This window comes from Gadus morhua, chromosome 15 (assembly GCF_902167405.1).
Source record: "Gadus morhua chromosome 15, gadMor3.0, whole genome shotgun sequence".
Classification (NCBI taxonomy): domain Eukaryota; kingdom Metazoa; phylum Chordata; class Actinopteri; order Gadiformes; family Gadidae; genus Gadus; species Gadus morhua.
The window spans coordinates 12,640,340-12,655,712 of NC_044062.1; the positions used below are offsets into that span (position 1 = coordinate 12,640,340).

Sequence of the window (15,373 nt, forward strand, 5' to 3'; positions counted from 1 at the left end):
ATATTTTCTTGACACAGACATCGTGTAGGCCTACATGCCCATAACATTTAGGATTGATGAGTAGGCCTATTTGATCGTGAAAAACATTGTTTTACCGCGAGTGAGTGTTAAAAAGAATGAATGAATGCGGGCGCGCGTGTGTGCTCTGTTTAAACACACGCAAACTAAACACTCTCATCATCATCTCATCTTCGTTCGCTTATCCGGGGTCGGGTCGCGGGGGTAGCAGCTCAAGCAGGGGGCCCCAGACTTCCCTTTCCCGGGCCACATTGATCAGCTCTGACGGGGGGATCCCGAGGCGTTCCCAGGCCAGTGTTGAGATATAATCTCTCCACCTAGTCCTGGGTCTTCCCCGAGGTCTCCTCCCCACTGGACGTGCCTGAAACACCTCCCAAGGAAGGCGCCCAGTGGGCATCCTTACCAGATGCCCGAACCACCTCAGCTGACTCCTTTCTAAGTAAAGGAGCAGTGGCTCTAATCCGAGTTCCTCACGGATGGCTGAGCTTCTCACCCTATCCCTAAGGGAGACGCCAGCCACCCTTCTGAGAAAACTCATCTTGGCTGCTTGTACCCGCGATCTCGTCCTTTCGGTCATCACCCAACCCTCATGACCATAGGTGAGGATAGCAACGAAGATCGACCGGTAGATCGAGAGCTTTGCCTTGCGGCTCAGCTCTCTTTTCGTAACAACGGTGCGGTAAAGCGAACGCAATACCGCCCCCGCTGCTCCGATTCTCCGGCCAATCTCACGCTCCATAGTTCCCTCACTCGCGAACAATACCCCGAGGTACTTGAACTCCTTCACTTGGGCAAACTAAACACGTAACGCATAATACAATCAATGGCAATGTCTATTACCGCGGGGACACATGCATATTAGGATAGCATACAATACTGCAATGTTCTTCATGGAAAGAGGGGTCGAATCCAAAGGAATAGCTTTAAAGAGACTTTATTTGTATAAAGTATTTTCGGTATGGTAAACTGATGCTCTGAATTAAAGAGAGATTGAAGATGTGTTCTAAGCACGTGCGAGAGTGTTCTCCTAGCTGATCCTAGCCACAAACCCACGTATGTCTAATCGCTGCCGGGAGAGTTCTAATGTTTTCATGGCCAGGGGGCTTTCTTATGGACTCAGCGAGGACCGGAAGACTTGGAGAGGAACCGGTGTGACGTAATCCTCGGTTTTCCTCGCCTGGTCTGTGATGCTGCCCTCTGTGGCTAAAGTATCTATTTCAGCCTTCAGTAATGTCCTGCTTTCCCTTGTGGTTATGTGTAGTATTTACGGCTTATATGTTTGGTCCTACCCCCTATTGGTTAAGTGAGGGAAATACAGCTTGTGTTCCTAAAATACGTAACAATACTGATAAGAAACAATGTTTATAATGTATTGCGTATATCATTAAATAGAACCACAGTTACCGCATATCATATGTTATAGCCTATCATACGTTTTCTTTGCCGAAATTTATTTGAGGACTCAGTATTTCTCAAGTTGTGGAAGAAACCCCCTTATTCCATGTGGGAATTAGGCCATATTATTTGGCAATAAACTAAGCCATTTGCAGTTTGAAATTCATGTGCATCCGTCTCATCGGAGACTGCAGACGCGCTGTCAAAATATCAAGTCGTCCGATTCAAATGCGCTCATGGCTCTTAAAGGGGATGGGAGCTGGCACTCTCATTGGTTTGTTGCACGTTACGCCCAAACCACACCTACGGGTAATTAGGCTGCTTTAGACCAACCCTTTTGACACTTGCGCCGCGGCGCAAGCGTCATTTATCCGCCTGTAAAATAGCGATAGCGCCGTAGAACCGCCCACAAAGCTACTTGCGCTTTGCGCTTCCCACTTGCGTTTCAGACCGTTAAAATAGGGCCCTAGGAGTTATGGGACTGTGACTTTAAACTTGTTTTTTGCAAAATCCTTTGCTTTAGAGACAGATGAAACAACTTAATGCTCTCACGTAAGGCTCACAAAGACAGAACCTTTGTGGTAGTCAAATCCAGTGAACTGAAATATCTATAAATGTAACATAAAGTCAATGACTCTTTTCAGTTAACATCACATACCTCAGATTCAAGCCGAAAATGGCTGCACACATAGATGTTCGACATCGACCTGTAATTACTATAATTAATAATTGCCTCATTGTCAGTATCTTCAATGTTGCACTTCCCTGAAAACAATGCAATGCAATTCACAGCTATGAACTCTAATTAAGAAAAGCAGTACACTACTAGAAGAAATTCACTGTAAATGTACATCAATTTGTTACAGAGGAGGCATCCTTGGGCAAAAATGCTATTCGTCCAAAGATGTCTAAGTATACTGCTCTGCTATACATGTTCTACTTTAGAATAGAATAGAGTCCTCAGCATGTGCTGCAGGAGTTTCCTGCTGTCGACCGAGATGTCAATGATGGAATCCATTTGGTCTCCTCTGTAGTAATGAGTTAGTTTCAGCAGATCCGCCTGGCTGCATCTTTCACAGACCTTTATCATTAATGGCTTTCGATCGTTGCTTTACAGCCGGGATGGTTGGGGGAGGGGGGGGGGGAGCAGTTTGATCGCGGGCACCTAGTGAGCAGCATAGATTACTTAAAATCTCCTTCGGTAGGTTGACAGCTGTCATACTCAGATCTACGGCGGGTTTAACAATTCATAGATCTCTTGCATGTTGAGCTTGAGGCCCTGGAGAACTTTCACGAGACTCTGTCCTACCACTTCTCCAGGGCTGGGGAAATTGTTGCCTCGTCTCGTCTTCTGATTCCTTCATTAGTCTCGCCTGAGCAGGCCGCCACCAGGTGACCTAGAGAGATGCTAAAATTCGGAGGGGCGCAATTATTTTCATAAAACTGATTGATGCAATAGCCTCAGAAAGTCTAGTAACAACAACATAATGCAACTTTTTTTAATCAGAGAATATCTTTTGATATATCTTTTGAAGATTTATTCAAATTCAGCAGGGGCAGGCTCATAGAAGAAGTTGTTAGCGGCTTTTGTAATGCCCTGAAATGGGAGCATTTGAATTGACAAACGTTGAAAAGAATGTTTCTTTAAGTCACTCGTATGATGACTGGATTGTCAAAATAATAGCAATGCAGCTTTCACACTCTATTTGCTGTACTTTAAGGAAACCTCTGGATTGTATATATCCAAATATCAGCAAATTGTTCTGATATACTATTACGGAAATGCAGGCCAAAGATGAGACTTTTAAAGGGAAGTTAATTACAGTGTATCCCATAGATGGGCAGCAATTGGCCATTAAATGGCTAATTAATGAACATTTTTACTTTACTGGTTAAATGGTGCGTGGGGTTAAACCATTTTGTATGAACATACTGAAACTTAAATGGGAAACCGGCTGCAAATGAAGAATGAGATGAAGGGTGAACAGGTAATAGCTATGGTAAGATAGCTTGGCACAGAAGACACTTTAATCACGTGGGTTTCATACATATTTTAATAGTGTGCTACAAGTAACCTGAAATTGGGATTAACATAAATTCACAATGACTAGAATTTACGTCAGATATAATGGTAAGAATGAACTGAATAATATACAGTATTCTCTGTTTCCGTTCCCGCAAATGAAATGAATAATGTTCCAATTTACCCATATAATATATCAGTTAGTGTAAAAGGCACACTGCCTATTTCATCACATTCATCGGTTGGTTGTCAAAAACAGGACATTTGAGGATCCCCGTGGTGAGGTGGTGTAGACGGCCAATTCATGTGAACCGCTCATGAATTCTGTGTGGGAGCCTTCAGGTGATGTCTGGTGAGGACGAGTTTTTTTTACAGATTGCCTACTCCTCCATCTGTCTTCCAATCTGTCTAGACCAATAACTGGGGTCATTTACCTTAGTCTACTCCACACTTTTTTTAATGGAAGCCTTTTTTTTATTTCTGTATGTAGGTTCTATCATTTAGTCTGTGTTACATAACGTCTATATTTTCAATGTGTCACTACCTCCCACCTGACGGCAACCAGGGATCAAAGCAGTGTTTTATCGACCAATTTTTACATTTGGCAAATGTCTGCTTCTAAATCCCCTTGTGAACCATTCATAATGATGAATCAAAAGCAAGAATTCCCCAAAGTTTTGCGTCACTTTGCAACCCATTATTGAAATTGAAGCCGTGACCGTTACCTGAAGCTGGCGTTCCTTCAGAAAGACGATTCCAGTATCTGTTGCAACAGTATGTGGACGGATACACTATTGACCCAAAAAGTCCTTCCCCTCTGGGCAGAGATGCTTCACTGTGAAGCCCAGATCAGACGAGTCCCCCAACATGATGATTGTGTTTGAGGAGGCACTGACCACTTCCTGGGAAAAGCAACAGGCTGCTGAAGATAGTAGTTGTTTTTTTTTATTATTCTTTCGTTTTTTTTATGAATTTATACTTGGAATATCTGTTGTGGCAAGAGGCAGAATCATGCTGAAAATAAAAATATAAACCAAACCACAAATGTAGGAATGATCCCTTTTGGTGACACACACACACACACACACACACACACACACACACACACACACACACACACACACACACACACACACACACACACACACACACACACAGTCTTTCAATCACTCTCCCACACAAGCATTTACAATGTCACGATTTAATGCAAACCATATCGTAGAAGACTTCATCAAGTCTTTTTCTAATTTTCAAGCTCAATGTTTTGACTTGATCTTTATTTTGATGTGAATTATTTGTGCCACATTGAAATGAATTCCATTGATTGGGACTGATGGTGAATTGCAGGCTTAGGCAATTGCGTTTGGCAAGATGAGTTGCCTCTTGGCAAGGCGATTGGAAATCAGCACGGAGGGGTAATGAAGCGGACATATTTTCAAATGCGCGTGTGCCATTTTCTCAGGTCAGCAGTTAATAATCTGTTTAGAACAAAATATCTGGCAGACAGAAGTCTTGAATTGTGTTTTTTGCGCAGGCTTGTGTTGATTGACCAACTTCTTGTTTTACTGAATGCTTATCAGATCAATAAACCTATGTAAAGCACAAACATTGTATTCACTTTCCATATTGTCATTATGTTAAACATATAATGTTGGCCTTATAATGAACCAACAATTTCAAATCAAACACTTACTACATATGATAGACATAACCTATTCAGTTAGTTTTAAACTTAAAGTTATACTACAGCGCAAAACGCTGATATTGTTACAAAACACCCAAGTTCCTATTTAAAAACGTTCATCAGCATAATCAGCCTCGTAAATCCATAATTGACTTTGGCTTTGCAAGCTTGGGGCATGGTCATGATCTCCTTACAGCTGTTGAGGCTCTGTGTTCATGGGGCAGGCCCTGGTAGTTTGTCCCTAGTAGTGCTCTGTGGCTCATGCTGCTGCGTTACTCATTAGCTCTAGGTCTGCCACTTGTCTCGCTTAAGTGTGAACACAGGAAACTTCATAGCTGAGTTGGTCTTTGATGATGAGCATGCCCTCAAACTATACTTGCCTCGCTTTCTTTGTCGTTTGCTTTGAATCAATCTTCTATTTTTTTTTTTACATAAGATGTTTGAGCTAATGTCAGCAATATTGTCGCCTACCTGCCCACAAAGATCTTAAATTATTTCCGCTGCAGGGATAAAGGGCCACTTCAGGAAACAACCTTTTCAGAATGGAGCCGCAGTGTCAGTTATTAGATTGTGACTGATATCATTTGTGGTAAGAGGTGGCGAATTGCTGCTTACATCCGGTGCGACTGGTACTACAAGATATGCTAGCTCAATTGTCAGCAATTTTCTAAACCAAAGCGTCGCAATCAGCCATTGAATGACATCATGCTCATGCCGCTGCAAATGAACTGAATCAGAATGAGATGCGTCATCACTAAGATGTTCTACCACTTCAGTTTGACATGTTGGGAGGAAATCTGACGGACCTTGGGTTGATACGCTGACAACAAGTTCACGCCTGGCAACAAGGTTATCGCTAGTGATTTGCAAGGGGAGTCCTTGTCATATCAATTAAGTAGTGCTTTAAGATGGAAATATGTACATGTGCAATCAAATCATTTTTCATCATCACATATACCCACGAATTGTCAAGGTTGGGGACTGTTCAGATGATTTCAGTAACCTTAGAGTATTTCTGCAGACAGCTTGTTTATCTTCCACCTCAATTCCTTTAGGCCATGGTTCACAGTGCTTGTAATGTTGATTCCTCCATCTAGGAGCTCCCTTCCTGGTCTCTTCAGCTGCCCCAGTCAACTCTCATAGTTCTCCTTCCTGTAGCCTCTGTTCTTGGACTTGAGTTTTCAGGATCAGTAGTAATTGGAGGCTGATCTCTGCGGTGCCTCCAATTTCTGTTCCAGGCTCCAGCTTGACCCACGCAATATAACATCTGCCTGCTCCCCAACAACATACATTGGAAATCCCTGCAGATTGCAACTTGGATACACATTTCTGCTTAACAGTAATGATATTATTCCATTAAGGATGGCTATTAAAATTGTAATTGAAAACTGATTGAAAACAATATAGTGTTGAGAAGACCTCAGATGTTTGTTCCAGAATTGTGACGCATAGAAGCTAGAGGCGGCCTGACCCTGCTTGGTTCTTACCCTGGATATACAATGTGAGTTTTGTTACATTTTCATTTAAATCAAGGCATGGATGTTGTGCCCCAGAATTAATTATTTGATAGACTGCACGTTAAGTCAGGCAAAATTTGTGTTGCTTCGAAATAAAACCTTCAAAAAGAAGACACAGATTGTAATAAAACAGTGCACATTCACATGGCACCAGAAAGCCCCATGTTCCCTAATATATTATGTATAACCTGCGGGTTTCAACACAGCGTAGCCCGCTACTCAATATTAACTCCACTTGAGGGGAGGAATATCTACACTTCTTGGAGACAAGTGGACTAGCAACCGCCGCTTTTGGGCTTTAAAGGGCAATCATTAAAAGATACATAATTCAAAAGGGAAGTTCAGCCAAGCGGATATAACGTGTTCTTGTGATAGCAACAAATGCAGGCATCAGAGAATCAGAGCCCTGAATGCAGAACCCCTAATCAATACCACTGAAAAGATCTCAATGTTTGATTATAATTATGATGCGGTTCATTGGATCTCTTGACGACAGAATGAGTATAAATTGTATATGCAGAAACAAGTAATATGGGGTTATGGGTGCTAATTAAAATGACAGAAAATGTATTAGTATACACCCATGCATTAAAGGTCCACCTTAACACCCTCTGGATGATACTGCAATCCTATGGAATACAATCAAAGATTATCTCAAGCATAAAAACATTCTGTGAACATTTTGGGCCCTATCTTGCATCCGGCGCAATTGACTTTCTACACTGACGCATGTGTCGTTGCTAGTTTGCAACTGGCGCAGAGCGTTCGTTTCCCTCCATCGCCACACGCCTGTAAATTAGGAAATGATCTTGCGCCCCATGGGGCGGTTTGGCGAAAGGAGGAGGCGTGTTCTGGCGCAAACTTTCCCTTGTAATATTTTGCAGTTTCAGAAAACAATTGCGCCACAAACCAGGAAATACCTGGTTAAAAGTCAGTGGTGCGTTGTTCAGATGCTATTTTAAGGCCACATGCATAATGTTGCTTGTGCACCTCGGGCATACACTTTGCTTCTCTCATCTACCTAGCAACACAGTTGCCTTGCCTTGCCTACTTTACCTTGCCTGTGTGTAAAAGAATTAATGAAAGCGGGCAAGCGTGTGTGCGTCCATCTGTTTAAAAACACGCAAAGTAAACACGTAACGCATAATACAGTCCATGGCAATGTATATTAACGGGGGGACACATGCATATTAGGAAAACAAGTCGATAACGATAATGCATACTACTGGTAAGAAACTATATTTGTTAATGCATTGCGTATATCATTAAATAGAACCACAGTTACCGCATATCATATGTGTGTTAAGTTTTCTTTGCCGACATTTATTTGAGGACTCAGTGTTTCTGAAGTTGTGGAAAAAAACGCTATTCCATGTGTGAATAAGGCCATATTATTTGGCCATAAACTGAGCCATTTGAAGTTTGAATATTCATGTGGTCCTGCATCTGTCTCATCGGAGACTGCAAACGCGCTGTCAATATATCAACTCGTCAGATTCAAATGCGCTCATGGCTCTTAAAGGGGATGGGAGCTGAAACCACACCTACGGGTAATTAGGCTACTTCAGACCTACTTCAGTAAAATCGCAACATTGCCATAGAACCGCGTTGCGTTTCAGACCGTTAAAATAGGGCCCTTTGAGTGTAGTGTCATCAAAGGGAATGACCTCTCTCTTAGTGGTTTTCCTTGCAGTTCGGAGTGAGACAGGGGTGCATCATTTCCACTATCCTCTTTCTGGTCGCAATAGACTGGATCACAACAAACACCACAACAGACAGACCCAGAGGCATCCAATGGACTCTGTTCTCCCAGCTGCAAGATCTTGACTTCACTGTGATCTTGCTCTCCCATCAAGCAACCAGTAACATGCAACATGCAGGCCAAAAACTGATAGTCTGAGCAACTTTGCCAGAAAAGTTTGGCTCAGTATCAACAACTCCAAAACACAAGCGATGTGTGTCAACTCGATCCCCACAGCACCCATCCTTGTTAATGAGGAAACACTTTAGTTTGTGGAAGATTTGTTCACCTATCTGGGCAGTCTCATCAGTAAGGACAGCGGCACATCAAAAGACATCAAAGCATGGCTGGGAAAGGCTCAGGGGGCCTTCTCCCATCTCTGTCCCATCTGGAGATCAAAACAATGCAGCCTTAAAACAAATATGCTCCTATACAACAGCAATGTAAAGTCTGTTCTCCTGTACCGTCAGAGAGCTGGCGATTTGTCAAAACAGACAAGAGGAGAATGGAAGTGTTCCATAATGGATGCCTCCGACGACGCCGGATCTTTTGGGATGCCAGATCTTTTGGCCTAATAAGATCTACAATAACCTGTACAAGAAAACGGGAAGCCGGAGCATCACCAAGGAGATTACGCACAGACGCCTTAGATGGCTAGGACATGGTGCAGGACTGCATCAGAAAAGTCTCCTTAAGATGGACACCACTTGGCAAAAGAAAACCCAGGAGGCCAAAAACCACCTGGTGCAGAACTGTGACTCAAGAGCTGGAACAGATGAACCTGTCATGGGAAGAGGCCCAACCGGGAACGAATGCAATGGAGAGTGCTCATTGAAGCCTTATGTCCCATAGGAGACGAAGAGGAGTGATGTGAAGATGCATTGAAGGTCACATTGGTGAGACAGTTGCCTTTAAAATTAAATTCACAACTAAAACCACTGACATCGGTTATGATGTAATTATGTCCTTCAAATTGAAACACTTACATCTAAAATAACTAGGGCATGACCAATCGATCAGCTTTTTGTGTTCTTTGTCTTTGTTATATATTTTAATTCACCATGTTTTGCTAAGAAAATTTTAGATTGAAAGTGGTTGCCTGTGGTGTCTGTTATAACAGGCCTAGTGGTTTGAATAAAATTGTCCACAAAATGCCTTCATATTTTATGTTCAAACAGTGGTCAGTTATCTTGTTTGTTTGTCTGACTTCCTGAACTCGAGTGATTGGAGCACAGCAGCCAGCAACACACAGTAGTATGTCATAAATCAGCACTGCCGCTTTCATACACAGCCTTCAAAACTGTAAATCAAATAGAGACTGCCGAGAAGTGGTTCATATGTGTTTGTTTTGTACTATTAAATTGCTGTGAAGAATACAAACACCAAAAACAATGGCCCTTGTCTCTGAACACACCATACTTTTTTTGTTTGTTTGTGTCAATTACTGTAACTTTACAAATGTTTTCCTGTTTGCATTTTTTTTAATGCAAACAGCCTGCCTCCACAAATGTGTTCTCTCTCTCTCTCTCTCTCTCTCTCTCTCTCTCTCTCTCTCTCTCTCTCTCTCTCTCTCTCTCTCTCTCTCTCTGCCCGCTGTGTCAGTTGAGAATAATTATGGTCCCTTCTCTTCTTTGGAGTTGACATAATGACATATTTGGGTGGGTGTAGACCCTGCACCCTGTGTTCTGAGATTTTCTTAACTAGCCAACTAAGATGGTTCTCCTTTGTATTAATGTATCAATCACAGTCTTATGTGCAGACGCTTTTGAAGAAGCAAGTCGAATGCAGATTTAAATACAGCTCACTCTGGCCAACTGTTGTGTTGTGCATTGCCCTTGGTAAATAAACAAATAAACTAAACTGTCGTGAGTAAGAAATATTTTAGTATTTTGCTTTGTTATAAAGGTTACAGCCGCATCAACACACGGACGTTAAAGTCAGTCGTCATTGTACTAGCTTTGTTTATAGTAGTTTAATAAAGTCCCACTCCTATAAAGTCCACTTTTAATAACATTGTTATTGCTATACTGAACATACTGTGCGTGTGTGCGTGCGTGCGTGCGTGCGTGAGTGAGTGAGTGAGTGTGTGTGTGTGGTTGCGTGCGGACGTGCGCGTGTGCGTTCATTCTTGACACTTATTGAGAGTCAACTTATGAAAAACTCAACCGACCCAAACCTGATATTCAACTGATGCTCTGAAAATGTTAACTCAACTGTGGACTAGCCATTGAAAGTGTGACCCAAAACTTTCAACACGATTATGTCTACAGTGCAATCTACATGAAATCTTAAACCCATTCACACATTGGTTAAATCTGTTAACTTATAAGCATATATAAATATCACAATCTGTGAATTTTCCTGCGGTCACATGTAAGAACAGGAAAGGCTGGTTGTATAGTAGACCTCCCACTGTGAGACACAAACCTGGTGTATTCCTCCATGAAATAAACTGATTATTCAAAGCAATCTTCTTCACACTGTTGACAAGCAGTAAAACTAAAAATAAGGCTTCTATGACAAGTATGCATCTTTTTAGTGACTCAGGTGCTTATAAGCATATCAATAGAAAGACCTTTCAGCGTTTAAACTAATTAATCCTACTGCCACTGATCAAAGGAGAAATAAATAATAAATAAAGTCTGAAATCTCCAAATCATGTTCCAAAGCATTAATAAATCAGTCACTGCTATTTGGGCAAGATTCTACACGTCGGGAACACGATCATAAATGCGATAATCACTGCTCTATTCTTTTGTAATCACTCTTGGTAATTATACTGTGGGATGGATTGGTTCTATTTAGGTTAAACAATCATGGCACAATGAATTTCAAATGATCCCACGCAGACTCGTTCCCCGCTGGCTATGAGGTCCGATCTATTGACCATGAGCTGCTGTCCTTTCCGTTTCCCACAGGTACTGTCCTGGTGGAGAACATGCAGATCAACGGCCGAACCAGGAACCCGGGCGGAACCATCTCTCTGACCCTGCTGGACAACTACGACTACTGGGTGATACTGGACGCGTCCCAGCAACGACTCTTCCTCAACAGCACTGGGAGGATCCTGGACAGGGATGTGAGTACGGCCATGCCTAAGACAGCAATTCATTTGTTTCATTTGGCATTTTTGGTTCATGCCTTTCTTATGCACATGTTTGCACCACTTTGCATATTTAGCAGGCTGCCATTTCAGCGTTAAAAAAATAAATAGCACTCTTTCTTAATGGGTTTGACACTACAACACAAGACCGGTTTCACTCGGTTTTGGAGTACGAAAACGTTGTTTGAATGCCTTTTGGAAAACAAAAACTGAGATAATAAATTTGAATTTTTTAAACGTATCTGCATATGTGTGGACCTGGCCTGCGTTAAGGCTTAAATAAAATTCAGTTCTCAGATAAGAACTTCAAATCAGTGTGTCCATACTGTTACAAGTATGTATTCCCATTTTATTTCCATACTATTATTAAGCCTATTTAACGTCAGAGGTCAAGTGCTATGCACAGTAAACCTACAAGTAATTATTTTGTGCTGCAATTCTGGAATTAAAACGAAACACTCACCCACACTCATCCGGTCACGCTACAGTGGGTGCCTGTGCCCTTTAAGTTCAGTGCATAGTAAGCCAGGTCAACTAACGTCTAACCACAGGAATATCACCAAAGTCTTCCCCTTGAAACAAACAAAACTGATTCAAGCATTTTACAAGCCTTACAGGATTCACCATAAATGGGTTTTGTGAAAGATAGATGGCAGTTGTTTCTTAGCACACTGCTTCTCCAGGAGATTTTTAAACAAGATATATTTTTTTCTTTTCCCAGAGACCCCCTCTCTCCCTCTTCCTGGTCTCCTCTGAATATTCGCCTCATTAGTATTCTCCATACTCTTTCCTTTCTCTTCCCAAAGCTTGGTAGCGTTGCCTGTCTTAGCTGCTGGCATTTAAAATTATCGCTCTGGCTCCGAGCCTGTTCACCACCTCCCTGCTTATTGCATTTTGAACAAGTACGCAGACGTGGGGAAAACAAAATGACAAACAAAATTCAAAAACAGATGTAGAACAGCCCGTCTTTCTGGCATGCGGTCGATTGGCAACCAGATTCAGGGGGGAAACTTAATGTTGTGAATATGTTGTAAATATGTTTTTCTTGGATTATTTTGTCGCTTCACCACATCCCCGTTGAGCACTGAGTTTGTTTTAATGCATATTGAGACTTGCTCCTACTAACACAAACCCGCTTGGTCTCTCTCTCTCTCCTGCTCCCTCTGTTTCTATCTCCCTTTCCTCTTTTTATCGCCTCTCTCTCTCTCTCTCTCTCTCTCTCTCTCTCTCTCTCTCTCTCTCTCTCTCTCTCTCTCTCTCTCTCTGTTTCCATCTCCCTTTATTATTTTTATCACCTCTCTCTCTCTCTCTCTCTCTCTCTCTCTCTCTCTCTCTCTCTCTCTCTCTCTCTCTCTCTCTCTCTCTCTGTTTCTATCTCCCTTTATTATTTTATCACCCCTCTCTCTCTCTCTCTCTCTCTCTCTCTCTCTCTCTCTCTCTCTCCCTCTCTCTCCCTTCTTCCCCCTATCTCCTCCTCACTCCTTCTCCCCTCCCTCCCCATCAGCCCCCCCACGACATCACCACCATCGTGGTCCGGGTCCAGTGCACCAACCTGCTGGTGGGGGCGGTGATCTTCCACGAGGTGCACATCGTAGTGAGGGACCGCAACGACAACCCCCCCATCTTCCGCCAGCCGCGCTACTACATAGCGGTGAACGAGGTGAGGACCCCCGGCAGGATCTGTCGGATCATGCGTCGTAAAAACAGCTTGGTACTGATATGGAGTTTAAGATGATTAAAGATGTTCTTTATTCATCCCAGATGGGACATTCAGGTGGACAGCATATCAAATACATTATTAGCAACAGTAAAAAATCTGCACAATAAGAGTTGTAAAAAATAAAGTGGATTTTTTTTTTAAACATTGTACGTTTTTAGATCGAGATGAGAGACACTATACAGTAAACCCTATACAGTACATAGTATATGAATACATAAGTTAGCGTTTGGCCTTGTCGATTCTCTCCTGGCCTAGTGTAACTTACAAACAAGTGACCCTATCTGGACACACTCTCCTGTAGTTTGACCCTATGTGGGATATGTGAGCACCTTGCCCTCATTACCTGTGGTTATGACCATGAATGGTTGAACTATACCTTGCTATAATGCCCTCCATTATTTCTCTTTTTAACTTTAGGGGAATCTTCTGGGTGTACTTTGATGACTCATGGTTGCATCTTGTATGTGTTGTGTATTCACCATAAACTGATATACGCAAGTGAATGCATAATCTATAGGCAACAGGACAAAATCGTGTTATCTGAAGCGTTGTGGTTTCCCTTTGTAGTCAGTTTGTATTCTGAGTAGTATTAACCATCACGTTTGAGCAGGCCTTAGTTGCATGCAGGTAAATCCAAATCCGTGAGGAGATCAAAAATCTCGGAAATCATTGGCTATCGTCTGATGGCCATTTAGCTTTTTATATGCTGGGACATATTTTCATAGATGTTAGGTGAAATGTCACCTGCACCTGAAAAACCGACAGAAATGATTGAAAAACAATCAGGGAAGAGGAAGTCTTTGCACGGATATTAGTTATAGATTTGAGTTATCATCTATCGGGCTACGCTGGAACCCCCAAAATATCGTCCATAGTCCAGAGAGCTAGATCATCAGATGATAACTGATGGCTTCCCAGATAGTGTGTTGTGTAATTACACGCTCCAATTTAACATCAACCCAGTGCATGTCTGACTGGAACTATCGTCAGTCTGGAAATTTTTCCCCACGCAGCCCCTAGGCTCAGCACCTTCCCCTGGGTAGCTGTCAACACTATCAATCAATCAATCCAACATTATTTATAAAGCGCTTTTATTGCAAAAAATTCAATACAAAGTGCTCAACAAGGGAACACTTAGACATCGGATGACACTTATGCAAGTGCTTATATTGAATTCCAGATGGTTCTGTCTCTTTTTGATTGCTACTTTGTGTCTGTATTGTGGTGTCAGAGATAAGTCCATCAACCTTCATTAGAAAAAATATGCATACGCTATATGGTATTATAATAAATAGACGAAAATTAGACGAAAAAGAAGTTTAAACTTTGTAAGAGTCTCGTCTTTTCTTTCTCCCTATTAGGCAAATATTCCGATACATAGCATAATTTGTATACAGTGATGCCAGTAACGCGTTTCTTTGTAACGCGTTACTGGCCTCAGACCACTTTTTTCAGTAACGAGGGGGGGGGGGGGAGGTTAGTATTGGCAAAACCGGTTGTAATTTTTCATTTTGAGCTGACAGGGGGTGTTGTCGCAGCTAAATGTGACTAATAAAGTAACTTGTAATCTAACTTATTTACTTTTAAAATCATGTAATCAGTAAAGTAACTAAGTTACTATTTTAAGGAGTAACTAGTAATCAGTAATCGGATTACTTTTTCAAGGTAACTGTGGCAACACTGTTTATCTATACATATATACATATAATCTGTTGGAAGGTGGCCATGCAGAAGACCCAGAGTGGGATAAGCATGTGTCTTTCCCATAGCTGTCAGAGTGACATAACAGAACTGTATAGAGCTGTTCAGGCAACATAATAAGTCATATCCCCCCCCCCCTCTCTCCCACTGCCTCGCCCCAAACCCCCCTTGGGCCTATCAGCACGCTCTGGGGACATTTCTCCTTATTGACTCAGCAATGTGAGAGGCAACCCTTCAGAGTATAAAAAAGAAATCACTCGAGAAATGCTAGTGGTCGCAAGTTTTTGATAGGAACGGGACGGCTGCTGATTGTATTTATTTATTACATAATGTTTGTTGAGTGGAGTTGGAAATAGTTTTTTTGTCTCAGTGCCCATTTCTGTAAGTCAGTGTATTTAGTCCAGTGTTTCGATCTCTGTTAACACTCAACTTCTCAACTGGTGTTCCAAAATACTTTCATGTTTTTTTTGT

At 42.0% G+C, this 15,373-nt stretch overlaps 1 protein-coding gene across 1 annotated transcript in view; it reads left to right on the forward strand.

The window, feature by feature from the left end:
- The window catches only part of LOC115560230 (protocadherin-15-like), a 225,899-nt gene that overhangs the window by 81,856 nt on the left and 128,670 nt on the right, over positions 1-15,373 (forward strand). Inside the window, 2 exon segments of the mRNA XM_030379553.1 lie at positions 11,297-11,457; positions 12,986-13,141. Of these exon segments, the coding sequence (XP_030235413.1) occupies positions 11,297-11,457; positions 12,986-13,141 (317 nt within the window).